Source organism: Psammomys obesus, unplaced genomic scaffold, assembly GCF_907164565.1.
Source record: "Psammomys obesus unplaced genomic scaffold, mPsaObe1.curated_primary_1811, whole genome shotgun sequence".
Classification (NCBI taxonomy): Eukaryota; Metazoa; Chordata; class Mammalia; order Rodentia; family Muridae; genus Psammomys; species Psammomys obesus.
This window is the reverse complement of record NW_026585643.1, coordinates 1849104-1875710: the sequence shown is the minus strand read 5'-3', so window position 1 is coordinate 1875710 and position 26607 is coordinate 1849104. Positions and strand designations below refer to the sequence as shown.

The 26607-nt window shown below is 45.7% G+C and overlaps 4 protein-coding genes across 11 annotated transcripts; 3 read left to right on the top strand and 1 right to left on the bottom strand.

Moving 5' to 3' along the window:
- Nucleotides 1-4409: 4409 nt before the first annotated feature.
- Tinf2 (TERF1 interacting nuclear factor 2) lies at nt 4410-10157 on the top strand. 6 transcript variants are annotated; one of them, XM_055616313.1, is made up of 10 exons: nt 4410-4818; nt 4935-5033; nt 5145-5243; nt 5328-5435; nt 5522-5618; nt 5763-6204; nt 6290-6354; nt 6673-6764; nt 7454-7528; nt 9956-10157. In XM_055616313.1, the coding sequence occupies exons 1-10, from the start codon at nt 4627-4629 to the stop codon at nt 9974-9976; spliced, it is 1290 nt and encodes a 429-aa protein (XP_055472288.1). In that variant the 5' UTR covers nt 4410-4626; the 3' UTR covers nt 9977-10157. The 6 variants fall into 6 exon arrangements, with proteins under 6 accessions (XP_055472288.1, XP_055472279.1, XP_055472320.1 ...); XM_055616304.1 differs by lacking the exon at nt 9956-10157 and adding an exon at nt 8213-8375; XM_055616345.1 differs by lacking the exon at nt 7454-7528.
- Gmpr2 (guanosine monophosphate reductase 2) lies at nt 7558-14106 on the bottom strand. Of its 2 annotated transcripts, none has more exons than XM_055616378.1 (10): nt 13954-14106; nt 13488-13583; nt 13239-13358; nt 10760-10843; nt 10436-10609; nt 9505-9586; nt 9315-9421; nt 9104-9146; nt 8310-8463; nt 7558-8106 (listed from the first exon to the last, which is right to left on the bottom strand). In XM_055616378.1, exons 2-10 carry the CDS (start codon nt 13572-13574, stop codon nt 7917-7919), a joined length of 1041 nt encoding a protein of 346 aa, XP_055472353.1. In that variant the 5' UTR covers nt 13575-13583; nt 13954-14106; the 3' UTR covers nt 7558-7916. The 2 variants fall into 2 exon arrangements, with proteins under 2 accessions (XP_055472353.1, XP_055472343.1); XM_055616368.1 differs by having other exon boundaries at nt 8310-8469; nt 13954-14105.
- Nucleotides 14107-14243: 137 nt separating this feature from the next.
- Nucleotides 14244-21745, top strand: Nedd8 (NEDD8 ubiquitin like modifier). 2 transcript variants are annotated; one of them, XM_055616290.1, is made up of 4 exons: nt 14244-14539; nt 20230-20277; nt 20428-20510; nt 21384-21745. In XM_055616290.1, exons 1-4 carry the CDS (start codon nt 14522-14524, stop codon nt 21478-21480), a joined length of 246 nt encoding a protein of 81 aa, XP_055472265.1. In that variant the 5' UTR covers nt 14244-14521; the 3' UTR covers nt 21481-21745. The 2 variants fall into 2 exon arrangements, with proteins under 2 accessions (XP_055472265.1, XP_055472258.1); XM_055616283.1 differs by lacking the exon at nt 14244-14539 and adding an exon at nt 16120-16161.
- A 2104-nt stretch (nt 21746-23849) lies between these two features.
- Mdp1 (magnesium dependent phosphatase 1) lies at nt 23850-25680 on the top strand. Its single transcript, XM_055616274.1, is given in 7 exon segments — nt 23850-23959; nt 24067-24127; nt 24198-24308; nt 25057-25073; nt 25076-25154; nt 25244-25329; nt 25480-25680. Coding segments are annotated over 7 exon segments (483 nt in total). The 5' UTR covers nt 23850-23922; the 3' UTR covers nt 25572-25680.
- The last annotated feature ends 927 nt before the right edge of the window (nt 25681-26607 follow it).

The window sequence follows — 26607 nt, the reverse complement described above, 5'->3', positions numbered from 1 at the left end:
CTGGGTCCTCTGCATTCGCTGTATGACTGGGTTATTAGCAAATTCTCCTTTCCCGATCTGTGCATCATAGTCCAAGCTTTAAGTGCTTAGTCACTGAGCCATCTCTCCAGCCCCCAACTACTGAGAGGTTTTTATATGATGGACTGGAGCAACGAAGGATGACTCAGATGTGTGTGGGGCTCCTGCTACAAGCCAGGCTCTGTCCCAAGCACTGTCCCATCACTGAGCCGGCTTACCAACCTCATGAAAAGAGCTCTACACGACAAGGACTGACTAGCCACGATGGTGAAGAGATGCACAGGGCGCTAAGAAGCCTAGGGAAGTCTTACCTTCCTTGTCTGACCAAGAGGGCTACATGGAGGCAGTTTTCAAAACAGGCCAGAGGTGTACCAAAACGGTAGAGTACTTTCACGGCATGTGTGACAAAAAGCAGGGAGGAGGCAACACTAGAAGCAGAGGACAGAGGAATCACCCAGCATGTGTAAAGAGACGTGAGAACACCGTAAATTTGGAAATGCAGTGTGGTGAAGATTGGCATGCAGGCACATGATTAGTGCTGAGACAAAGACTAAGCTCGAGGACCAGGTCATTCAAAGTTCTTTTTTCCAGACTCTTCTCTGTGGTAGAACGCTGGTGCAGCATGCGTCACGAGGCCCTGGGTCCAATCTCCAGCACTGCAAAAATTATCTTGTCATATTTTTAGGGATTTTGGCTTTTATTTTTATTTTTTGTCATTTTGAGAGGGATAGCATGTCACCCTGAAGCTCAAAGTGCTGGAATTACAGACCACAGACCACCATGCTTGGCTGGCCTTTTTTTTCCAATGTAAAGAGGACCTTTTAGTTAAGTTTATGTGATCAGTTTTTCAGTTCAGCAGATTTTGATGAAACCAACATGGTAAAGAAACTGGGAGAAAAAAAAAAATGGAAGAGTGGTTGGGCCGAATGTAGAGTGTCGTCACCTCAGGGCGAAAGACAGCAAACCTGAAATAGAAGAAGCAACGGAAAAGGGTGGGCTTGCTGGCTGTAGAACTGACTGGTGATGAGTTAGATTTGAAGAGGAGGAAGACAGAGTTGAGGGCACTGGCCAGGATGTGTGGCTCACAGTGCCGTGAAGAAAGATGGCGTGCACACTGCATAGTGCCCAGGAGGGGGCGCAGATCTAACAGGGAAGACGACCTGGCTTTCAGTTCATAGTGGAAGCAACTTAGAAGTTGCTGTGGGAGCAGCTGAAGTCGCGAGTGAATGTGTATTGCTTGCATGAGCAGGACTACACCTCAGACTCATGGGAATGGCACAGCTCAAGGAACTGACACAGACCTCCCCTGGTCCAGTGTGAAAGCTGAGCACCCTCCCCTGGGATGACTGCAGAACGAGACCGCTCCCAGAGAGAGAGCTCGATGGAGATTTGCTACACTCGTCTTTTGTTCAGCTGTATACAATAAATAAGCCGGCCTTCTGGATTCATGGAAGAAACACACTGGGCTTCTGAGTTGCTGCTCTTGTTGGTGCGACTCCATCAGAGCATGCTGCCGACCAGATTCCAGCTTTTCTGAACTGGTGTCGGTGTTTCTGTCCTTTCTTCATTTCATCACTGCCTGCCCCTACCAGGTCAATCCCTGAGCCATACAGTGTGCAGCAAACATCTTCACAAGAGGAAAAACACTGAAGGCTGGAGACAGCTCAGTAGGTAAAGTGCTCGCCACGCAGGACTGAGGAGCTGAGTTTAATTCCTAGAGCCCACAGGAGAAAGGAGAGAACCAATTACTAAAGGTGGCTTGACCGCCACAGACTCCATGGCATGTTCACGCATGTACCCAACACAGAAGAAACATACACACACACACACACACACGCACACACACACACAAACACACCTGTAGTCAAAATGCCCAGGAGACTGAGGTGGGAAAACTGACAAATTCAAGGCCAGCCTCGACTACAAGGGGAGTTCCTGGATAACTTGAGCTACAGAGTGAGACCTTATCAAGAAAGAAAGAAAGAAAGAAAGAAAGAAAGAAAGAAAGAAAGAAAGGAAGGAAGGAAGGAAGGAAGGAAGGAAGGAAGGAAGGAAGGAAGGAAGGAAGGAAGGAAGGAAGGAAGGAAGGAAGGAAGGGAAAAGAAAAAAGAAAGAAAGAAAGAAAGAAAGAAAGAAAGAAAGAAAGAAAGAAAGAAAGAAAGAAAGCGTGTGAGTACAAGGCAAACTGCTCTCCCCAACTGGAGAGACAAGCAGGAAGACATAGAATCACAACTTCTTAGTACCAAGAGTAGGACTTCTGTGAAAACCACACCAGGACTGTGCTGGAACACGTAAAATACAAGGGACAAATAGCTGGGCGCTTCATGTAAGTAAGTCTGAGTTATAATCTCATTTATAACTGGGTCCGTTTCTAGGAGGCTCTACTTTCAGAGCTTTGCCTCCGGAAGCTTCTCCAGCAATGAAAACTAGAGGAAATTCCCCTGGGCTTCTTGGCAAGGAGAGAAGAAAAATAGCATTTTGAAATATATCCCATTCTTTCTTTTTTCTTTTTGTTTATTTATTTTTGAGGCAGGGTCTCAGGATGCAGCCTGGAACTCCCTATGTAGATCAGGAGGGCCTGCAACTCACAGAAATTTGCCTGCCTTTGCCTCTGACGTAGCGGTTCTAGAGGTATACACCATCACTCACAGCTTCTTTCTACTCTTTTGTTTTTGTTGTTTGGTTTTGGAGACGGGGCTTCTGGCTTTCCTGGAACTCCCTTTGTAGACCAGGCTGGCCTTGATCTGCCTGCTTCTGCCCCCTGAGTGCTGGAACTAAAGGTGTGTGTCATCATCTCTGGCTTTAGGCTTCATTCTACTCTTAATGAGGCCTGCTCTCCAAAGAAACTATCTCTGCGGCTGGAGTGAGATTGTTCAGCGGTTAAGAGCAATGGGGCCTTTTCCAGAACACTAGGGTTCAGTTTTCTGCACAGTGGTGTCTCAGCCATTTGTAATTCCAGTTCAGGAGATCACACACCCTCTGCTGACTTCTGCATATGCTGGGCTCACACTTAGTGCCCATACACACGTGTAAACAAAGCACTCAGACACATAAATCTTATTTTTAAAAAAGATAGATAGATAGATAGATAGATAGATAGATAGATAGATAGATAGATAAATAGATACAGAATCTACCAACTCAGGTCATTAAAAGTCCAGTTAATCCCAGCTCTAGCTCCTCCTCCCCTGTATAAGGGAAACCCACCTCTAGCCTATTCTGGCTTTCCCATGTACTAATTTTTAAAAGGAAGTTAACTTCTCAGCCCACGAATCTACAATTGTATTCAGCGGAAACTACCATCCAAAAACGAAATACTTTCTGAAACAAAAATTAAGGAAATCTGTCACTAGTAGAGCTGCCTGCAAGATGTTGGAATTCTGAGGGATGGGGGTCGGGGTGGGGGGGGGGACGACTGTCTTGCTATTAGCATAAGCTAGTCTTCTGAACTCCTAGCAATCTGCCTGCCCTCATCTCCCTCGTGCTGGGATTGAAAGGTGTGCACCACCATACCCCTGAGAAAATTCTTTAGAAAAAATGAAAAAGGCCGGGCATGATGGCCCATGCCTTTAACGGAGGCAGAGGCAGGCAGATCTTCGTGAGTTCGAGACCAGCCTGGTCTACAAAGTGAGTCCTGGACAGTCAGGGCTATTACACGGAGAAACGCTGTCTCGAAAAACCAAAAAAAAAAAAAAAAAAAAAAAAAAAGATATACGTCAGAAATTCAGATTTGCATAAAAATGACAGAAAATAATGAACAAGATCAACTACAACTTCAACATCCAATGAGGTACTTTGGTACTAGGTCTGGAAAGGTTCGGACGACTGATCTAGAGGATGGAGGCAAAGTGTGAGCCTTGGGTCTGGGAACGGAAAAATCCACCCGAAGAATGGGCAGGTTTCATGAAATGCCTGGAAGGTGGGCAAGGCAGGCAATTAGTTCAATCAACAAAGCAACAGTGTATACACAATGCGTCGGGTTCTGTCCCCTGGGATGGCTTTAAGAGGCACCAGGTATGACTGGGAGACAGACAAGTTAACAGTCAATTCACTAAAAGACTCAAAAGTAACTTGGAGAAGGAAACTTTAACTATTCTAAACACGAAACAGCAAAGACATGGCCCAGAAAAGCACAGAGCGACTGTAATCCTACCGTCCAGGGAACCCCTGGCTAACGACGTGATATTTTAAGCTGCGTTTTCCTGTTTGGGCGCCCGCGAGTCAGGGCAGGACGGCGGAGCGACAGCCGGGCCCCGTCTGGGTTTGTTCTGAAAGCGAGCGCCCTCTTCCGCTCCGCGAGAGGAACGACAGAAGACTTCCTGGAAGCGGCTGGCGGCCGGGGCGGGGAGGGCCCGCGCTCTGTCGGAAGTGACGCAGCCCGGCGTTGCGCGCAGCGGCGGCGTTTCCAGCTCAGCGCTCTGCGCGGGTTCCGTACGGGAGGGTCATCGCTTGTGAGGAGGCTTCAGAATTCCTGCGGCTCCCCGGCCGGGTCCGAGCCAGTCCGCCGACCTTCCGGTGCAGGCGGGAGAGCCGCAGCTCCGCCTGCGCGGCCGGCCGGGGAGCCGGGGCCGAGCGAAAGGGGCGCGGGGGAGAGGGCGCCCGAGGGCCATGGCCACACCTCCAAGGCTGGGGCCCGCGTCCCTGCGCTTCGCCGCTGCAGCCAGCTGGCTGGTCGTCCGCCGGCGCCGCGTGGAGCACTTCCCGAGAGTGGTAGAGTTTCTGCAGTCCTTGCGTGCTGCCGCCCCCGGCTTGGTTTGCTTCCGGCATCATGAACGCCTGTGTATGGGCCTAAAGGCCAAGGTACTGGAAAGAGTAGAATCTGAAGGGGCGGGATGCGAGGACCTGAGGAAGGCCGACTGGTTGGGACTAAGCCCGGTTGGAGAAGGGCAGGAATTCTTGAGTTCATTACCGTGCAGGTGGTGGTGGAGTTGATCCTGCAGGAGCGACCCTGGGCACAGGTCCTGAATGCCCTCAACTATCATTTCAAAGAGTGCAGACCAGTGGAACCTACAGCTGTGAGTAATCCCTCGGACAGGCCAAACTCATTAGGCGTGATGCACCCGTTACGCCTGGGTCCTGGTGATACCCGTTTCCCCTAATTTTTCTGTCTTCCATACCCTCAACAGACAAAGCAAGATAGGAAGGTTTTGGAGGCACAGAAAAATTTTTGCCTGCTTGTGCAGCAGCTGTCAGAGGACCCTGACGACTTGACCTGGAGCCTGCGGGTGAGAGGGATTGGTTTGTAGGATGTTGTGTGATTCCTGGCTTTTCTGAAACTCACCTGACCTGCTTCTCTTTGCCACATCTAGGAACTCCAACAAGACTATGGGGAACCCTTTCTGGTTGCCATGGAAAAGCTGTTCTTTGAATACTTGTGTCAGCTGGAAAGAGCACTGCCTGCCGTCAAAGCACAGGAGGTTGTGGAGAGAAAACACTTTGAGGGCAGAGCGTGGGGTGGCTTTACCGAGAATAACGACCTTCATAACTGTCACCTTGCCCACAGCTCCAGGATGCTCTAAGTTGGATTCAGCCTGGCTGTTTAATCACTTCTTCCGTTGCTTTGCGCCAGTATGGTATGGACATGGGATGGCCATTTCCAGGTAAAAGAACCATCTGAGGTAACTAGCAATTTGAAGGTGTTTAGTGTGGAGTCAGCCGATTAGAAGTTATGTGGACCTGAGACACAAAAGCTGACTGAATTAACCTGTCTCTGATTTTATAGCGCATCTCATTTTGTCTTTTAGAGAGGGGTGCTTCTGACTCAGTGAATCTGACAGAACCCATGGAACAGAGTCTTCCTCAGCAAACCAAACCACTCCCCAGTCCTCCGCCTAAAGCTAAGCTTGACTTTCACCGAGCAGCATCACAGGAGCACCCAGAACATTTACCTGGATACCGCTTTAATCTGGCCCCTCTGGGAAAGCGGAAATTCCGGTCACAGTGGACATCTGCAAAGGGAAGCCAGAAAGAGCGTCCCACGGTCATGCTGTTCCCCTTTAGGAACATGGGCTTACCAGCCCAAGACATAGCTAACCCTAAAAGCAGGGAAGAGCATGGAATGGACAAAGCAAGCTCTGCGGGTACAGAAGCAGTGTGCACTGGGAAGTCTAAAAGTCCATCTCAAACCCTGGGGAAAAGGGCGCTAGAGGACAGCCCACCTGACTCGCCTGCTGCAGAGCAAAAGGAGTAAGAATTCCTTCTCCTTGCTTAGGAACACATTCCTTGCCCACTTCCCTTCTTCACCCTTACCCTTCCCATGTTTCCACCTCAGGAACTGTGTGAGTTGCTATGTGGATCCTCTAAGACTCTCATCATGTCCTAGAGTCAAGAAACCAGGTAAGCAGGCTGTCAGAACTGGACCAGACAGCCTTTCTTTGGGACTCTTCAGGGCCTGTGTTCACCTAAAAGAGTAGGTTTAGTGTGGGGTTTTTGTTGCTGTTTTGATTCTTCTGTTTCTTCCTTTATCTTCTTATTTTGTTTTTCAACATAGTTTCTCTGTTAGCCTTGGCTGTCCTGGAACTCACTTTGTAGACCAGGCTTGCCTTGAACTCACAGAGCTTCACCTGCCTCTGCCTCCCTGGGTGCTGGGATTACAGGTGTGTCCATCTCAGCTGGCTTAAAAGACTGGTTTTAATTGTGGCTTCTCTCCTGCAGTGCAGAGCCCATTCCTATGTGGCTCTGTTATTACCATAGGGGACTTGGTTTTGGACTCTGATGAGGAAGAAAATAACCAGAAGGAAGGAAAGGTGAGTAGGAAGAGGCAGAAAGCTGACACAGGATGGGTAGAGCAAGGCAGAAATCCATGTTCAGTGTTTCCAATTATAGGAATTATGCTTTCTTCTCTATAGGAGTCTCTGAGAAACTATCAGAAGACAAAGTATGACACCTTTATCCCCATGTTTACTGACTATATCCCATAGTGCATTGCCTATTCCTTCTGTTTACATAAGCAGTTTTGGCAAATGTCTGTGCTCAGTCCATCTACCCCCACAGTTTTGCATGCAGAAATGAGAAAACCCAGACCTGAGTTGTGCATGGCGATATTGCTAAAAGCTGTGTAACTCTTGAAAATTAAAACTTTGAATTGCTACACTGTCTTGCTGGGGAGAAGGGGAAGTGAGACTGCTGTAGTCTGCGTAGGTCATTCCTCAGAGACCTGACTGGCCTCTGGCCTCTCCAGAGCTGGTTGAGGCCCTTTTCACATTTACTTCTTTGTAAAGGGTTGTTCAGATTTGTCTAGAAGGGTTATCAGGGTTGAGAGAGCCTGGAAGGGAAATTGTTCTTAATGTTACTCTAATGACATTCCTTAATGCCAGAGTATACCTTGTAAATTTTCATGCTACCAAGTTACCTTGGGCTGGCATAGGTGCTTTGGGAGAATAACATTCATTGTTCTTGATCACACTGGATCAGGGTTAATCCCATCTTTGCCCAGGAGGAGCGTCTAGATGCCAACCTGTGCAGAAATCCCAGCATCTTTTTACCATCAATAGGATCTATCTTTATTAAGGTATTTCAAATATTTAAGAACTTCTAAGTTGTTTAGGTATCTGATAATCTCATTTAATGAAGCTGATTTACATGATTTCAAAAGCCTTCTCTTCCAGATCAAGGATAGCATTTATGTATCAATCAGAATCTTTTCCTTCTAATCTTCCGGGTGCTATCCCCAGATTCCCATTTGTCGATCACATCTTCTTCCTTGCCCCTTTCCATTGAGTGCCGTTAGCATTTTGTGTGTGCAGATACAGAAGCATATGTGACTGCAGGAGCACTCAGGAGTAAGAGGATAGGAACCAAATTAAGTAACACAGCCACAGTAGCAGGGATGGGTGAGAAGCCCTTCTGGGAGGCTCCAGTGGCCAAGTTGCTAGCTCAGGAAAGTAGACCTCTTAGGTCTATCGGGAATCGCTGAAGATTGGATTCACTTGCTGGGTGACTCGGATAAAAGTAGTTCTCCGGCTTAATTCCTTCAGTTTAGCAGCCCCTACGTATGTGCATGTAGACCGGATGCCTCCTAGGATGTCACGAATAGTATGTTCCACATCCCCTTTAAAGGGAACTTCTACTGTTTTTCCCTCTGAGGCTCTTGGAAAAGAAAAGCTTTTATTAGCTACTTGTTCAGAATTCAGTCACTTTAAGCCCAATGACTCTGTCTCTCATTTATAACCCCCTCACCCTTTTTTCTCTCGAGAATGATACCCTACATTACCCAGGAGGAATGACACCATCTTCCATAGAGTCACATTCACCAAGAATACTCAGGTGCTAGCCCTCTGTTCTGTACATACCTATACTCAGCCACGCCTCCTGAATACTTCTTCATGGCCATTTCAGAACTCATTCCATAGAAGAGCTTGTATTTCTTGCCATCCCTCTCAATGAGTTCACCACCTGACTCACTGTGCCCAGCCAGCATGCCACCTAGCATCACAAAGTCAGCCCCTGCTCCTGCCGAAATTGAGAGGTTGGAAAAGGTGCATCTGGCCAAGGTACCCATATAGGCACCTTCAGAAACAACTCATATAAGTTTCATACTTATAAGCAAGTCAGCATCTTCTTGGGTCTGTTTGCATAGCTGATCCATACTTCCTTGGGGTTGCTCTGCCCTGGCCTCTGTTCCCCAGTGCGACTGACTTCCTCAAGATTTTTAAAGACCTGGAAATTCGCTGACTGGCTTCTGCTTTTCCTGTCTTCTGGTGATTTCATTTTACTCTTCCCAAGTATGACTTTGACCCAAGAGAATAATCTCCAATTTTAAGGATCATCTGGGAAACAGAAAAATGATTTGTAGTTCTGTTCCTCAGGGTGATTTTGTAGGTGGGAGGTAAGGCGCAGAAATCTGTATTACATTGTCCAGCAATCTAGGGGATATTATGGGTGGCCCTGGCTCACCCTTGGGAGAGTCAAAATCTCAGGACTTCTCTGCTAGCTTGTCCCAGGTAACACCTGAGGTTTCAGGGTCGCTGCATTATATTAGGAGTCTGGATGGCTTCCTGAGCTGCTTCTAGCCTGGCTCTAGGCCCTTAGAGTTGACTTATCTTCTCTATAGGATCCTCTTTTCATGCTCTCCCAGTCTCCTTACCAAAAGCCTTTGCCACATCCCCAGGACAGCTGCAGCCTCCATCCTATAAAGAAAGAAACTGAGAGATAGCTTGGAGTTCTCAAGACTTCTCAACTGCCCATGTCAAAATTGATAAGAACTCAAGTCCTGACCGGGACTGTACCAGAGCCACACACTGCAGAAAACACAGCTGCTAGGCAGCCTCAAACCCTCCCCAGCCCTTGAGTCTTACTGAAATTATATGGCCTTTGAGGCCATGAGCAGCGTCTGCACACTCCATCACTGCACTGAGCTGTGGGTAGCCGACTCCAGTTTTCTTGCGAGTTGTACAAACAGAGCCTGGGAAGAGAGCAACAGGAGTGAAGTGTGCTATTGATTGTTGCCACCAAAGGGTTAGATACGACCCCAAGGAACCAGCTTACCAGGACCAATTCCCACTTTGATGATGTCAGCCCCAGAGAGGATTAGCTCTTCTACCATCTCTCCTGTTACCACATTTCCTGCCTGAGACAATAATCAAAATAGAATCATTAGGGTCAGCAGTGGATAGCAGCCTTTGTGCTCTCATATAATACATGCCTTGACTATGACCTTATTACAGATAATGGGTACCTAGAGCCCCTCTATGGGACCATCCGCCAACTTCAAAGGACCTAGATTCCCAGTCATTCTTCCCCTCACCCCTACGTACATACTTCCACTTAGTGTAGAAGGTAAGGGGACTGGCCATTGTTGTCATTGAACTAGGGTTAAAACAAACAAAAAAAGGTCCAGAATGACCTTTAAGGTAGCAAGGTGTCCACAAGACATAAAGTGGCAATTGGTGAGTCAGAGAAACACTACTCAGATCTGACAGCGCCCTTTCACTACCAGGTGACTACTGCCCAGTCCTGAAGCTTTGTGCCTTCAGAAAAAATAAAAAAAAGGACAGATTGAAATGTGGGCTAAAACATCTCCCTGCCCAACTCTTCATGGACAGTGTGAACATCCCCCCTTCAGTGCTGTGAAGAAAATGAAGCCTTGTGGTTTGTCTCTAATAACCTTCTAAGCAATAAAACATGGTTTTATGTGATAATTTTTGTTGTTGTTTAAGACAGAATCTCCAGACTGGCCTTGAACTGATACAACAAAATGGAATGTCAGGAGAGAGTAGGAGACAAAAGTATCAGCAATAGCATAATGGAAACATACCTAGCAGATTGTGGTGGTGCACAAGCCTTTAATTCCAGCACTTGGGAGGCAGAGGCAGGCAGATATCTTAGTTTGAGGCCAACCTGGTCCACAGAGTAAGTTCTAGGGCAGCTAGAGATATAGAAAAACCTTGTCACAACAAAACAAAAAATAGAAACATACCATGATGGTGTGTTGGGGGAAACGCTTCCGTACATCCTTTACAAATTCAACAAAATGTTCCGAGTAGCCATTAGCCACATCCAGGCATATATATTTTATTTGGGGAATGGCTTCCAAGATTTGTTCCAGCTGCTCGAAGTCAGCAGAGCCTGTACCTGAGCTGGCAGCTAGATACTGTGGAAAAAGATCATTAGACATTGTATCAGAACATTGTATCAGAAGTGACCTAGTAAGTGGCCAAGAGGGACTAAAGGTGGGGGTTGATATCTAAGAAAAAAGGATTTCTGGAAAAGTGATCAGGGAGCAGGTTGGGCTCAGACTTACCTCTAGACAGTCAGGATTCTGGCTAGCAAACTCTTGCCACTGATGGGTGCTGTAGTGCTTATGGATGGCAGTGAAAAGGGAGAACTGGGGAGAAGAAAACCATCAAAAAGGACAAAAACTATTAGACTCTACATAAATCTTTATGCTGTCTGAGAGAGAAATGATGCATTCGAGAGAAAAGTAGTGTAAGAAAGTTGATGATTGAGCTGACTCAGCCACTCCTCATCCTGCACATCGCTGTACAGCCCTTATCCTGCATTAGGAACTTGTCCAGTATTCCTGCCGAAGCACCGTGTTCTGGGTTGGATTTAACTTACTAGCACATTCATTGCCCACAAACTAAACAGTGACAGGAACGTGCTTCTGTTACAATAAAACAGGTAGCGAACATGGAAGAACTACAAAGAGGTTACATGGAGTGTCTATGTTTAGCTCTAAGGTGATGCAGTACTAAAATCTATGTTTTTCTCTCTTCTGGTTACTTGTTGGCAGTAGGTCCAACAAGTCTAGACACACAAAGTTAAAGGCTTAAGACTAGAGGAACAACAACAAAAACAACAACAACAAAACGTAAGAAAAAAATACTATACCCACCATTCCTTGCTGGAAAAGAACAGATTTTCATGTTAGGAACATAAACATGCAAATGCAAAGATCAGTGCCCTCTATCGTAGGCAACTTCAAAAAGACAATAACTCCCAGGCCATGGTGGCACACAGGCCTTTAATCCCAGCACTAAGGAGGCAGAGACAAGCTGACCTCTTAAGTTCAAGGGCAGCCTGGCCTACAAAGCAAAGTTCCACAACAGCCAGGGCTACACAGAGAAGCCTCTCGGAAGAAAAACCAATCAATGAAATGACTTACCAGGCTTAAAAACCTCTGGCTCATGAAATTGCAAACAATATCCCAATACTCTGAGAAAGGCGTTCAGGAGACAATGCTAGTGTTTTTGTTTTCTGAACACAGACATGCAACCAAAGAGTCAATAGTTGTCAACAGCACAAATCTTGCAAGTGAGAAGAAACCCAAGGATCAGCCAGCAAAAGGAAGTTCTATGCATAAAAGCCAGTATTCTGCTTTCTCAGTAAAATTCAACTGTCAATGTATTTATAAACAAGCTCTAGATGGTCAGTGGGTCTTGGAGATATGTTGGCCTAATAAACACAGCACCCAATACATGCCAAGTCTAAGTTTGCTTGTATCTGATTTTTTTTTAAATTTATTTTTGTTTATGTGCATTGGTATTTTGCCTGCTTCACACATGTATGTCTATATGAAGGTGTCAGATCTTAGAGTTACAGTTGTGAACTGCCATGTTGGGGCTGGGAATTGAACACAGGTCGTCTGGAAGAGCATTCAATGATCTAAACCACTAGGCCATCTCTCTAGCCCTGTATCTAACTTTTTTTTTTAAATCAATTCTTGAGACTAGGCTTTATTTCCTAAAATTTGGTTTCTTTAGCACTTGTCCACAGTATTGCAATCCAATCCTCAGTAAGGTTCACATGTTACAGCATGTCTTTTAACAGACCTGCCATTCCCCAAATCTGTCTGTCAGAGAAGGCAGGTGAGGTATCTGCAGGATTCCTGGACAATTAATAAATAGCCACAGGGATAAAGTAATAAAACTCCATAATTACCAATCCCAGAGAAAGCACAACATTCCACAAAAAACAGAAAAATCAAAGTGTTTAAGGCTAACAGCCAGAAATAGAACCAATCAAGTAGGGCTACATGGGTTAACTAATAAAGTACATTATGTTCTCAAAAGCGCCAAGGCAACTATCTACCTTCTCAGCTACATGCATAGAGGCAAGTAATATTACTGGCAGGAACAGTGTCTTCCATTTTCAAAAGGAACAACCTGTATTTAAGGAAAAAAATTCCATTTGAGGTAGCTTGCAGAAATTCCCAGGAATCTAGGACTTAAAGAAGGGAAAATTAAAAGAATCATAGGCATACAAGAAAACTAATATACCCCTTTATGCTATTTCAGGTAGGAAAATGTAAATACTCAAAACAGTATTTAGTTCCCGAACTAAACGATGAGTGCTTAATGTTCAAAATGACTGACTCAAAAGATGCATGTGATTGGGTTGACCTGAGTGGGCTCTGAGAGAATTTGGTAAGGTATATAACTTATGGGATGGAAGCTATAAATCAGAAAGTGAAAATCTAATTTAGAATGTTACTAAGCCAGAGGTAGTGGCACAAGCCTGTAATCCCAGCACTTGTGGAGTCCAGCCTGGCCTACAAAACAAGTCCAGGACAGCCAAGGCTACACAGAAAAGCCGTGTCCCCGAAAAAAGAAAAAAAAGAATATAATTCAGATGTATCTTTGAACTGATCAAAGGGTCCTCGGTAATGGAAAAAAGAGAAAACCCAACGTTCTGTTAATTGCCAGAGAATGGGAGTCTAGATGCAAAGCCTCTGCAGCCAATTGGGAGAACATTTGGTAGGGGCATCAAGTTGGTCTCACCTTACAGAGAACCTTAGCCATTTCAAAAGTGCCCACTGTATCCATGTTGGCAGCGATGATGGGGATGCCACTGTACGTCTGCTTTGAGTTCCGGAATGAAAAGGACCTTGTGAGATCTACCTGTAAGCATTAACAGGATATTAAGTATTTCATCCGTCCAGAAAGTCTTACCACATTAGAAACGGGCAACTTTCTTAGTCCTGCTTCATTAGTAGTTTGAGGTCAAAAAAAGCAAGGAAGCTGGCTCACCTCGCTTCGAGACTTAAGGGTGCTGCGTTTGGGCCTCAACAGGACATCCTTGAAGTCTAGTTTCACGTCATTGTCAATATGAGGCATAATGCAGGGCTGGAGTTGGATAAAAAAATTGAAAGGTTATAAAACTGGGAAGTAAGACTATCTGAACCAAGTCCACTGTGGGCCTTACTGTCTTGATGACCTAGGACACGGGCCACCTATCACGCTTAAATTTCGTAGTGAGGTTAGGGTGTGGTCCTTGAAGTCTCGCTGGGGCCATTCAGTGTCTGGATTACCCTAATACATCAATCCCAGGTATGATTATTAGGAAGAACTGGGAAGAGATTATGATCTCTAAAGGGGCTTTCCTTAACCGTCAAGTCTTCCTTTTCCCTCCCCCGAAAAGGGCAATTTAGAATAAGAAGCTGACTAAGGGAGGAGAAAAGAGATTTCAACCCGCTTCCGGCATAGGGGTACTCACTTCCTGTTGCTTTGATTCAGGTGGCAGTTGACCAAAGATTCTTTTGCTTAGCAACTAGCCGCGTGCAGCCTCGATGAGCCTTCAGGGCACCACCAACAAGTTCCGCTAATTGCAAGTCCGACTACCCAAGAAATTCCAGCTTCGGGCGCTGTGCAAGGCCTTCTGGGTAACAGAGTCCACACACTGAGGTTGCCGTTGGGTGCGAGCGGCAGGAGGACTACATCTCCTAAGATGCAAAGGGCGGAGCTGCCTCCTGGCATGATGGGAAAAGTAGTTTCTTCTACTCCAGCTCGCCGCTAACCCCAGCTCTCTGGGTACGCGCGAGGCCTCAGGGCGTCGTCTGTGCTGTTCCTAAGCCGGCTTGCTTTTTCTCTACAACGCCACTGACACGAAACACGAGGGCATTCCCTAGCCTTTCGGGAACGGAGTTGGAAAGAAGAGAGGGTGGATCCGGAGAGTGACCCGGAAGCAGAAGTGTCCCTCGCCGTGGCGTGCTGGGAAGTGGCAGCGGCGACCACAGCGGGAGAATCAGCACTCTAGCCGCCTGCAGCCCCAACCTGGGAAGAAGATGCTAATTAAAGTGAAGGTGGGAGCGTTTCCAGGCTTGCCAAGACTCAGTAGTGCTGGGTCGGCCGCTGCAACTTAGGGGAGAGGCGGGTAGGGAAACCTTGCCTTTCCTGAACTTAAGAGGGCTGACACCCTCGGGCCCCTGCGCGAGGCGTGATGGGAACTAGAGGGACCCCGGGAGGCTTGGAGCGGTAGAGGCCTGTCCTGCCTGAAGATCTCGGGTGTTTGCCTTCCCTACTTCCCTGCCAGGTCTGTGCTGTGACATAGAAGGAGGCTGCGTGTGTCCTGGTCTCACTGTATTCGCGCCCTTGCAGTCATAAAAAAAAGGCCTGGCAGCGGCTTGGCTCCTCATCCCAGAAAAAGCTTTGTCCCCCATTCTTCATGCCTAGGTTGCATACTTCCCCCAAACCCTAACAAGGGCTGCCTCCAAAGCACAGCACGGAAGGATTAGTCTGGGGAAAGTAAGGGCCACTCAGCAGCTAGACTACGAGCTTTTGCTGGTGGTTGCCAAGGTTAGCACCTCACCCATCGTTCAGTAGCGAAGCTAGGAGTGACCACTTGGCACTTTCCTGTCAGAGCTGGACATTAAAAACCAGCCTCACTTCTTTGGTACTCTGTCTCCTTCAACTCCCTTAGTTCTTCATCAGTTTTAAACCCTCATCCGTCCTTTCTGCTGTTTTTATCGTTGTACGTTTAGACAGAGACGCAAATCTGACAATTCAACTTTTAATAGCTGTGTAAGTCTGTCTTCAGTTACTGTATATGTCAGGTGTTGTTAACCTTGTCTTCTCCAGTCCTTCCAGAAAACTATTTTAATTAAGAGTTGAAGCCAGCAGGTTGATTACAGTTTTTCAAACATTGGTAATCTATGAGTTAATACTAGGTCTTTGAGTCTTAAACATCGTTTTATTTATTCATTGTTTTTAGTGTATACAGTAATAGGTCTCATTGAGAGTTTTTTTTTAATGCATGTGTATCCTTGTGTTTTGCTAATACCCTTCATCATTTTCCTCTTTTATCTCCCACAAATGGCCTCTTTTCTCCTCCCAAATAGTCCCCCCCGCCTTCTGCAACCAGTTCAATAATAAAAATATTAGTGATGGGTGATATCTGAAGTTCCAGTGCTCAGGAGGCCGGGGCTGGAGGGGCTGAAGGGTGAGGCCAGTCTGGGCTACATCTAGAGACCCTGGCTCGAACAAGCAAAAACTAGGAAGGAAGGAAAAGAAAGGAGGGGAGTGGGGGGAAGCACGGATCTGAGGTAGACTGCTTTCCAGGCATATGTGAAATCTCCATTTGATTCTCAACACCACAAAATACAGAAATTAATAGCTTAAAAATTTTAAATGTCAGTATCTATGCTTATGTTCTGCAGGATGAAAGAGGGTGGGTGTACTGGTGGGTAAAGGTATTGTTTTGTGATGGTTTTCATTTTATGTGTATGTTACTAGTTCATCTCTTTTGGGGAGAGGAGACCTTTATTTTATCTATATAGGTGTTTTATTTACATGTATGTTGGTGTATTATGTGTGTTTAGTGCACCATGAAGCCAGAAGAGGGTGTTGGATCCCCTGGAACTACAGTTTCAAATGATTGTGAAACATGTGATTGTTGGGAATGGAACCTGAGTTCTTTGCAAGAGCAGTAAGTGCTCTTAACTTTCTTCAGCCCCATTACATATTTTCTAATGTGGCTACCTGTTAAAATTTTGAGACATGCAAGGTGTTTTTTGTTTTGTTTTGTTTTGTTTTGTTTTGTTTTGAGACGGGTTTGTGTGTGTGTGTGTGTGTGTGTGTAGCCTTGGCTGTCCTGGACTTGCTTTGTAGACCAGGCTGGTCTTGAACTCACATCCGATCCACCTGCCTCTGCCTCCTTGAGTGCTGGGATTAGCACACCGGGCCAAATTTTCAGCTTCTAATAGTGGTCTTTTAAAATTGCTTTTCAGCTGCTTCTCTATATTGCTGATTTCTTGCCTATCTTTCTCTACTACTTTCTCCTTCACAATTTATTCCTTTCTGGTTTTGTTTTGTTTGAAATAGGGTAGAGATGGGGCTGGTGTGGTGACTCAGCAGTTAAGAGCACTATCTGATCTTCCACTGGTCCTGAGTTTAATTCCCAGCAACCACATTGTGGATCATGACCACAATAAAAAGGGGATCTGGTGCCATCTTCTGGCGTGCAGGTGCACATGCAGACAGAACAGTCACATTAGGAAAGAAAGAAGGGTAGGACATTGTGGGGTTTTGTTTTCATTTGTTTTTGGTCTTTTGAGACAAGATTTCTCTCTGTAGCCTTGATTGTCCTGAACTCGCTTTGTAGACAGAGATCTGCCTGCCTCTGTCTCCCTGAGTGCTGGGATCACAGGCATGCACCATCATGCCCAGCCAGGTAGGGCATTGTGTATGCTAGCTACCACCCAGACCATTTCTGCACGAAAATCTCTGACACTAAAATAAAATGCGTTGTCTTCTATCATAAGTTATTTTTTCATTATCTTGATCAAATGTTAATCATGTTAGTCTGCCAGGTATCTGAAACACAATTCTTGAGTCAATTCTTTTTTTATAGGCCCATATAGGTCCTTATTTTTTGTATGAAAGCAATTTCTGCTTTACTTTCTTGCCCATTCCCATCTGGGGTTTTATTAACTTTCTCTGTGATACCTGCAAGTTTTCATACAATCATGCTTCCTCTAATGCAGCGGTTCTCAACCGTCCTAAGGCTGTGACCCTTTAATACAGTCCCTCAGGTTTTCTGACCCCAACCATACAATTGCTTTTGTTGCTAATTCATAACTGTAATTTTGTTACTGTTATGAATCAATGTTGATATCTGTGTCTTAGGTATATATATGGGTCTTAGGTGCTCATATCTATAATGACAGTCCTGAGGAAGGGGGAATGTGCATCCCACATTTTTAATACAAGAGTCTTTTTTGTGGACAAGTGTTTTCTTTTTTTTCTTTCTTTCTTTCTTTCTTTCTTTCTTTCTTTCTTTCTTTCTTTTTTTTGTTTGTTTTTGTTTTTTGAGACAGGGTTTCTGTGTAGTCTTGGCTGTCCTGGACCCACTTTGTAGACCAGGCTGGCCTCAGACTCACAGAGATCCACCTGCCTCTGCCTCCTGAGTACTGGAATTCCAGGCAAAGAGCTGTCAAACTGTCAGATTGTGTTTCAGGGAGCCTGTTACTTTACCTCCCATCCTGTAGTAGCTGACCTTTCTAGTTGCCTTGATTATATAGTGAGACCTTTTCTCAAAACACCAACAAACAAGCCAGGCGAGGAGACACACGCCTGTAATCCTAGCACTCTGGGAGGCAGAGGTAAGCAGATCTCTGTTAAGTTCTACAAATTGAATCTAGGACAACCAAGGCTACATAAATAAATCTTGCCTCGAAAAACAAAACAAAACAAAAAGGCAAGATACCATCTCAGACTAACCCTGACCTGTGTACCTAAGGATGATCTTGAACTTTTTATCTTCCTGTGTCTATCCGCCAAGGGCTGAGATTACAGGTCTGCACTGTTGTACCAAGCTTATCCAGTTTCTTATCAAACCCAGGCTGTCATGCATGATAGGCAATCACTCTACTGGCTGAGCTACATCTCCAGCCTTAGTGTTGTGCTTTTGAGATAGGATCTTGCTATGTGTCCTAGCAAGACAGCAAGACTGGCCTCAGTATCCAGGAATGCTGGGATAATAGATGTGTGCCACTATACCCAGCTGGGAAATCTAGTGGTGGGAGAGTCTGGAGTTAAAAGTAGTGATTGCCCTTTCAAAAGACCTAGCTTCTGATTCTCAGCACTCACATGACAGCTCATAATCATTCATGATGGTTCCAGGGGACCTGATGCCCTCTTCTGGCCTCCACAGGCACTGTATGCATGTGGCGCACAGACACACATGCAGGTAAAACATCTATACACATAAAATAAAAATAAAGGTTTAAAAAATAAATCAGTGGTAGTAGAACGCACCTCTATTTCTAATACTTGGAAAGTAGAGACAGGAGGATCTCAAGTTTGAGGCTGGCCTGAGCTACATTGTGAATCTGAGGTTAGCCTGAGTAAAAAAGGTGGTTATTGGTGTTAAAAGTGTTAATGACATTCACTGCAATAGATAAAGGCATTATAGAGAAGAAATTTAAAAATTACGTTTATGTGTTGTGTGTCTGTGAGTGTATTTGTATCAGTATGTGGAGGTCAGAAGACAACTTGTGGGAACTGGTCTTGTCTCTTACTATGTGGAACCCATGGATTGAACTTAGGTCACTGGGTGTGGTGACAAGTGCCTCCACTCATTGAGACATCTTGCTGGGAAATCGTATTAAAAGTCCTTGAAATTTGAAGGGATAAAGGAGGGTATTAAGGAAAATTGAAGCAAAAAACACCCCTGAACTAGGCCAATGTGGCTTTTGTGGTCAGGGTCACTGCTAGTTCTTCAGCTGTTTCTGCAAGGGCAGGTACAGGAGCCGTCAGGGTCACCTGTACCTGTTGTCCCCTTAGCTAGGGGGCATTTAAGTAAGAGCATTACACATCTGAGGTCAGCCGGAGACATGTGGTGAGCTCCAGGCCAGTGTGGGCTGCCTAGTCAAAGCAAACAAAAGAGCCAGGCTGGATGAGAGATTATATTGTATGAAACACAAGTGTCTAGTTTGTACACAAATATATTTTGTTATCTGGCTTTAGCCTGTGGAAATCAAGCAATTTGAGCTGTAGTTTAAGATTTAGACAGAATTTTGGAACACATAGGAAAGAATATAATATTGAACTCTAGCATTAAAAAACAAATAAAAAACCTAGCTGGCAGTGATTTCTTGCGTCCTTGCGAATTCTTTGCATTATCTAAGTGATTTCTGTCCTGAAATAAAGTTCTTACCTGAAGGACAGCTTTACTTAGATCACTTGTCGTGGCTGTCTCATCTGAAGCCCTGATAATCTTGCTGATTTTGAGAGGGGGTGAAGATCAGAAGATGACTTGCAGCTTTAAGGGAATCAAATGGTTCACAGAATCCTACATTCCCTGATGTCACTGCTATGGTGCAAGCTTTCTGATTCAAGGTAGTTTTGCTGATAATATACATCTCTCAAAAGAGAGAATCCTGAAGACCAAGATAAGATGTACTTAGATGTCTTGCCAGGTCGTGTTGGTAGGATGTACCCCTTTAATCTTAACACTCTCGAGGCAAAGGCAGGCAAATCTCTGAGTTCAAGGCCAGCCTGGTCTACAGAGTAGTTCTGGGGCAGCCAGGGCCATACAGAGAAACCCTGTCTTGAAAAGCCAAAAAAAAATAATAAAAAGAATAAGATGTCTTTTATATTGTTAAAAAAAAAAAAAAAAACCACCATGATAAAAAGAAAGCTTTTAATTTGGGACTTACAGTCTCAGAGGGTGTCCATGACTATGATGGCAGGGAGCATGGCAACAGGCAGGCAGGCATGGTGCTGGAACAGAAGCTAAAAGCTCAAGTCTCAATCCACAAGCATGAGGCCAAAAGAGAGCTGACTGGGAATGGCTTGGGCTTTTGAAACCTCAAAGCTCCTCTCAACCCCCAGTGACACACCTCCTTCAACAAGGCCACACCTCCTAATCCTTCCCAGACAGTTCCACCAACTATGGACCAAGTATTCAAACATGGCCTATTCTCATTCAGTCCACCGCAGAAGACAAGTTGATTTTGAGCTGCGGGATTTATGAAATCTTTGTCTGTTTTAGACGCTGACTGGAAAGGAGATTGAGATTGACATTGAACCCACAGACAAGGTGATGTATGCTTAGCATGTTTAACCTCCCTTCTTTGTTTCTTTGCTTGTGCTTATGACCTTGGGGCCTTTGTTCTCATGTTGTCTACACAGCCCTTGTTGTTAATATTTCTATAATTCTAAGCAGCCTCTGACCACTTGTTCTCCAAAGGTGGAGCGAATCAAGGAGCGTGTGGAAGAGAAAGAGGGAATTCCCCCACAACAGCAGCGGCTCATCTACAGTGGCAAACAGATGTGAGAGTTGGGATGGAAAGGGGGCTTAGCAGTCTTGTGTGAGGATGAATAAAGGGAAAGGCGACAAGGCTAGAGGGCCATCAGGCCTGCCACTACTTCAGGATGTCCCTGCCTTTAGGTCTAAAGCCAATATTGAAACAAATGTGTAGAATATATGCTTTATTAATATATTTGTAAAATTATGTTCAGTTATGTATATGTTTATAGATGTATGCACTTGAGTATATAAACATACTTGAGTGCAGGTGCTCTCAGAATTCAGGGCTGTCAGGTCCCCTTGGAGATTGTGAGCACCCTGAAGTGGGTGGGTACCAGGATCTGAACTCAGTCCTCTGCAAGAGCGATTTGAGCTTTAACTACCAAGCTATCTTTTCAGCTCTCTTTATTGATATCTTTTTATTTATTAATTAATTAATTTTTGAGACAGGGTTTCTCTGTGTAGCCCTGGCTGTCCTGGACTCGGTTTGTAGACCAGTCTGGCCTCGAACTCACAGAGATCCATCTGCCTCTGCCTCCCTGAGTGCTGGGATTATAGTCATCACCACTGTGTCCAGCTCTTTATTAATAGTTTATTGTAAGGTCTAATGATGGGTCTGATAACTTTTTTTCATCGTTATTGTTCTTTTTAAATTTTCAAGATACCTGCAAGCAGTCATAATGTAATGTAAAGATACGTAATTTCAATTGTGTAAGTTACCATACTGTTAACACTGTGGGTCTTTTTGTCTTTGTTCAAAATCAAATCCTAATTACAGTTAGAGGTTAGTAAAAGTAAAGTGTATTTTTCTTATCCAATTTCCCAAAGAGATCCACAAAATACTGGTTACAGATGAGTGTTGTAGATGGTATTTTTAATGCTTTTTTCCTCTGTAGGAATGATGAGAAGACGGCAGCTGATTACAAGATTCTAGGTGGTTCCGTCCTCCACCTGGTGTTGGCTCTTAGAGGAGGCGGTGGTCTCGGGCAATGATGAACCTTGGTTCCATTTTACATCCTCTCCCTGTCGCTCATAATGAAGCATCACGTATCCTCTCACTCTCTGGGACACCAGAACTACTGCCCCCTCCCTCGGATGCCCAATCTTGTGTGTCTACTGGTGGGAGAATGTGAGGCCCCCAGAGTGCAGTGTTCCTGGCCCAAATGGCCCTTGCTGGCTGTTGGGTTTTAGTTTGCAGTCCTGTGTGCTTCCCTCTCTTATGGCTGTGCCCTTGGTTGTCAATAAAATATTTCCTGGCCTTCTGGAATCTTTCTTTTTGCTACAAAGTACTGAGATTAAAATGGACACAGTGATAACCAGTAGAAATAGGACGGTGGAAGGGTGCTGCTTTTAGGGGCAGTCTCCAACTTTGTAGCTGGCCTAGAACATGCTTTGCAGACTGGCCTCAAAACTCACAAGGATCCACTTGTGAGTTTGTCTGCCCTAAGAGTGCTGGGGTCAAAGGCATGTGCCATCAGCCTGGATGATTCTTTATTTTGAAACAGGTTTTTGATAGGTATCCCAGGCTTGCTTTGAACTCTTGTTTGTTCTGAGACAAGAGTCTATATGTAGCACTGGCTGTCCTGAAACTCAATAAACCAGGCTGGTCTTGAACTCACAGAGATCTGTTTACCTCTGCCTCCTAAGTGTTGGGATTAAGTAGAGGGCCACCACACCCAGTGTGCTTTCAACTTTTGATCTTCATGCCTTAGCCTCCCTAGTGAGTGGGATTACAGACATGCCCCACCACTTGGCTCCAGCATAGCTTTTCAGTTGAAAAACATTTTACCCATTATCCCAAATGATCCTGGATGGGGATGTTGTCGTGTCTCGTGTATAGATGAACACACTGAGCCCAGAGGAAGTATTCAAAGTTGTAAATGTCAGTTTAGCCTGCTTTTGCACTCCACCTGAGAAACAAGCTCAGATAGTGTTTGGTCCTCATAACTAGAAGGATCATTAGCTAGGAAAGCCTACTCAGTGTTGTACTGCAGTCAGCTCTTACAAGCTCAGGAGTGCCAAGTTACTAGAGTGATGTTTTTCTGTGCTGTGTATTCAAATTCTGATTTGTGTGCCAGCAGCAGAGATCTGACTTGAGTATTGTCATTATGAAGCATCTCCTGTTTTAGTAATCTGTAAACATTGTTCTCCATCACCTTCTGATTGGTTAAAGAGCTGGACAGCCAATAGCTGGGCAGGAGAGAAAAAGGAGAGACTTCTGAACCTGGTGGGAGGCTTTCAGGTGGGTATGAGAGGAAAGTCAGCCATCAGGACATAGATGAAGGAGGTGCCTGGATGGAGGCTAAGATGGGAGGTGACAGGCCACATGGCTGGGAAGTAGGCCAGGCCAGTATTATCAGGTTAGAGTAGCTGAGTATCTGCCCAGCTATTAATAAGTATTAATAAGTAAAAACCTGAAGCGTTTAATAAGTATAAAGGTCTCCATGTCATTATTCAGAGCAAGGGCAGGCATAGAAAAACCATGCTTTTACATCAAGTGTTGTCACTTGCTGACTCCATGTTAAGTGGCTGTGTTGGTAACTTGAAATCAGCCATGGTAGCTAGGTGTGGTGGCTCAGTCCTGTAATTCCAGCACTGGAAACTGAGGCATGAGAATCAAGAATCCAGAGCAGTGTAAGCTAGGTGTATGGTGAGTTCAAGGCTATCCTTGCCTACACGGTGAGACCCTGTCTTGAGGAAGGAAGAAGGGGGAAAACAAACCCGCAGTTGTCTCTGGCAAGAATAGTTTCAGAGGCTGGCAAACACCACAAATTCCTTCCTACAAACTCACACATCTGCGAGCATGCTGTTGCCGAGTGTCGTGTAAACCAAGGGAAGAAATTCTCTTCCAGCGCAGCCCTGCTGGACCTTCACGCTGGCTTGGAGAAAGTCTCAGAGACCTTACAAACGCCCCCAACTCCCTTTAAGAGAGTAGATTTTCATTGTCGGTGCTGATCTCAATTCCTAGGTACAGTAACAGCCCCCCCCCCCCCCCAGGCCTCCTGTGTAGCTGTGGTTAAGGCACACGTGTCAGTGGTGCACACACTACATCCTTTGCTTTCACTGTCGTTGAAGGCTAGTTTTTATACTATCAAGACGCTGATGTGAAGACAAGATGAGCGCAGAGTAATAAACTGATAAGATGAGGTCTCAATTCCAAGGTAGAGGTGCGGCCAGAAAGCTTCCGCGGTTTCTGTAGCGGAGAGTGCTGAGTTGGGGGCTGCAGGAAGGGAAAGCCCGCGGCAGTGCCTGGAGAAAGGTGCGGTCGCCCGCAGCGGTAAGTCTTCCCGCAGAGCCTCCGAAGGCGCCCTTCCGCGGGCTGCGGAGGCGACGCTCTAGTCTCTGCTGCCGGTTCTCTGTGGCCCGCCCGCCGCCTGCTTGGCCACCATAGAGTTGGGGTTCGCTCAGCGCCAAGTTTGGGTTTGCGGGTGGACCATGACGCGGTTGCCAAAGCTAGTGGTCCTTGATCTGGGTGAGGAACGGCTGGGAGAATTTAGTAAGGCGCTTCCCTCTTCCGCTCCCCGCGGTAGTTAAGTGTCTGGGCGCCAGGTTGACCCTTCTCCCTCCTTCCTCTCGCAGATTACACGCTCTGGCCTTTCTGGGTTGATACACACGTAGACCCCCCATTCCACAAGAACAGGTGAGCCAATAGGGAGGTGTGTAGCCAGGGAGGACCTCGCGGGAGCTGAGCGTTATGTCACCCTCTCCAGGGATGGAACTATACGAGATAGGCGGGGCAAGAACATCCTACTGTACCCGGAGGTACCCCAGGTCTTGGAAAGATTGCAGAGCCTTGGAGTGCCAGTTGCCGCTGCTTCACGGTAAGAAAAGTGACAGACTGTCCTGCGACTCGTCACTAACATAAGGAAATTGCATGTACCAAAAGTCAGGTGCAAGTGTACAAATATTTTCATGGCTTCTCTCTCTCTTTTCCTCCTCCTTTCTTCCTAATCTTCCTATTCGTTCTTTCTTCCTCCTTCTTCTCCTCCTTCTCCTTTGTTGTTGTTATTGTTTTCCTGACAGGGTTTCTCTGTGCGGTCCTGGGTGTCCTGGAACTTGCTCTGTAGATCAGGCTGGCCTCAAACTCACAGAATCTTCCCGCCTCTGCCTCAAGTGCTGGGATTAAAGGCGTGCCACTGCCCGGCTTTCGTTGTTTTTCTCTTCTTTTTTTAAAGATTTATTTACTTTATTTACATATATGAGTGCTTTATCTGCATGTCACGTGCAGGCCAGAAGAGGGCATTAGATTCCAGTATAGATAGTTGTGAGGCACCATGTGGTTGCCAGGAATTGAACGCAGGACCTCTGGAAGAGCACACAGTGCTCTTAACCTCTGAGCCATCTCTCAGCCCTTTGTTGCTTTTTTATCATTTGCTTTCTAGCTTTCTGTACTTTTAAATTATTAAACATTGGCTCAGTGCCAGGGATGTCAGAATTTCTAGTATTGAATAACAGTGAGCCAATTTGTCCCCTTAACTCCTTGTACCTAACTTTGCTCACAACTCTGGCACTCATGTAGCTTTCTTTCTTATTCATTTTTTTTTATTATTATTATTATTCGTTTATTAGGACAGGCGAGATAGAAGGGAGCTGGAGCTCTTTGACCTTGTCAAGTACTTTGCTTATCGGGAAATCTATCCAGGCAGCAAAGTCACACACTTTGAGAGGTAGGCAGACAGCTAAGCGTGGGGGCAGGAGGAGTCCCAAAGAGGAGGTCAGCGTGGCAGCTGGCTTGCCCCTGCCCTTTCTTTCACAGGTTGCACCACATGACTGGATTCCCTTTCTCTCAGATGGTCTTCTTTGATGATGAGAAGCGGAACATCATCGATATTGGCAGACTTGGTACTGAGTCACCCCTGGGGGCGGGGGGTTGAGGAGAAAGGGTTCTTAGAAGGATGTCGGGAAACAAGTGTGGGATGGATAGTGTTTGGCAGATGAGAGTACTAGTAAGTCTTGAAAGCTTGGTAAAATGTGACTGCTTTTCTCTTCCAGGCGTTACCTGCATTCACACCAAGAACGGAATGAATCTTCAAGTGTTAACTCAAGGATTAGAGAAATTTGCAAAGACCCAAGTTGGACCCTGAGGTCTGACCCTGTGAATAAGCCTCTTCTGAGGTATAAAACTGAGAAGTCAAGAAAGCCTTGTCAGGTGCATTTGTAATTTATTCAAGTGCCCATGTGTGACAGTCAAAGTTTTACCCACAGTGTGTGTTGTTTTCACTTTTCTAACGTGTAAACTGGGGTTGCCTGCCCTAAAGTACCCTGGCCAGAGTGTAGGAGATTAGATTGCATCAGGTATCAGGTCGTACACTCACGTTGGGACCCATCCCGAGTCCTCTTCCAACTGCTTCTTCACATAATGGGGAGCTCTGAGGCTGTACGTTTTCTTCTAGGGAATAAAAGCTAATACCATTTGGGAGTTAAGTTGGGGCCAGCCATTTTGGAAGTAGGGAGTAATGCAGCCACTTTAAGAGGAGTGAGCCAACCCAACAGCCTGGTTCTGTGCCACCCTGGTTTGAACTGTGCCTGTTGATGATGTCACGGCTATGCCCTGGAGGGATTGGCCAAGGCCTGTCTCAGACTTATGATGAAGTTGGGCAATCACAGGGGCGGAGGTGGGAGAAGTGAAGCTGTCAAGAATGGGCTCTTTTGGAAGGATGAAATTACAGACACTGGGCTACTGGGACATGCTGGCCAGAAGGGAATGGGAACACCATGGCACGGGGCTGGAAGCCCAGTCCTCCACCAAGCCCAGCAACTCTCTGGTGCCAGGCGGCCAACTTTCTCCAGCTTCCTGCCTTGAACTGGAATGAGTGGGGATGTGAATGGAAGACGTGGTCACTGTTAGCTCCTGGGCACGGCTTACGGGGATTGGTTTCCAGTCTTTTCTAAAATATTGTAGCTTACTTGGTATGAATAAAAGAGGTCTAAAATGAAGAAGCAGGATGATCTTGTTTAAGCTCATATCTGGTGATATGGGTTGTCTAGAAAAGTCATTGCCAGTATAGTATGGCAACTAAGTGATGGAGATGATCCTAAAAAACCAAGACAGCATAGAAATAGGCGCTGGACACCATGTTCAAAAGGCTGTTTGCCAGGTGTAGCATTGAGGTAACTCTG

Coding starts and splice junctions, on each gene's coding strand:
- Tinf2 (XM_055616304.1), top strand. CDS start 4,627: ATGGCCACACCTCCAAGGCTGGGGCCCGCGTCCCTGCGCTTCGCCGCT. Junction 5,034..5,144: donor GACCAGTGGAACCTACAGCT/GTGAGTAATCCC, acceptor TACCCTCAACAG/ACAAAGCAAGATAGGAAGGT. Junction 5,436..5,521: donor CTGCCGTCAAAGCACAGGAG/GTTGTGGAGAGA, acceptor CCTTGCCCACAG/CTCCAGGATGCTCTAAGTTG.
- Gmpr2 (XM_055616368.1), bottom strand. CDS start 13,574: ATGCCTCATATTGACAATGACGTGAAACTAGACTTCAAGGATGTCCTG. Junction 10,610..10,759: donor AGAATCCTGACTGTCTAGAG/GTAAGTCTGAGC, acceptor CTTTTTCCACAG/TATCTAGCTGCCAGCTCAGG. Junction 9,147..9,314: donor TCAAAGGCCATATAATTTCA/GTAAGACTCAAG, acceptor CTTTCTTTATAG/GATGGAGGCTGCAGCTGTCC.
- Nedd8 (XM_055616283.1), top strand. CDS start 16,135: ATGGAACCTGAGTTCTTTGCAAGAGCA. Junction 20,278..20,427: donor ACATTGAACCCACAGACAAG/GTGATGTATGCT, acceptor TGTTCTCCAAAG/GTGGAGCGAATCAAGGAGCG. Junction 20,511..21,383: donor ATCTACAGTGGCAAACAGAT/GTGAGAGTTGGG, acceptor TTTCCTCTGTAG/GAATGATGAGAAGACGGCAG.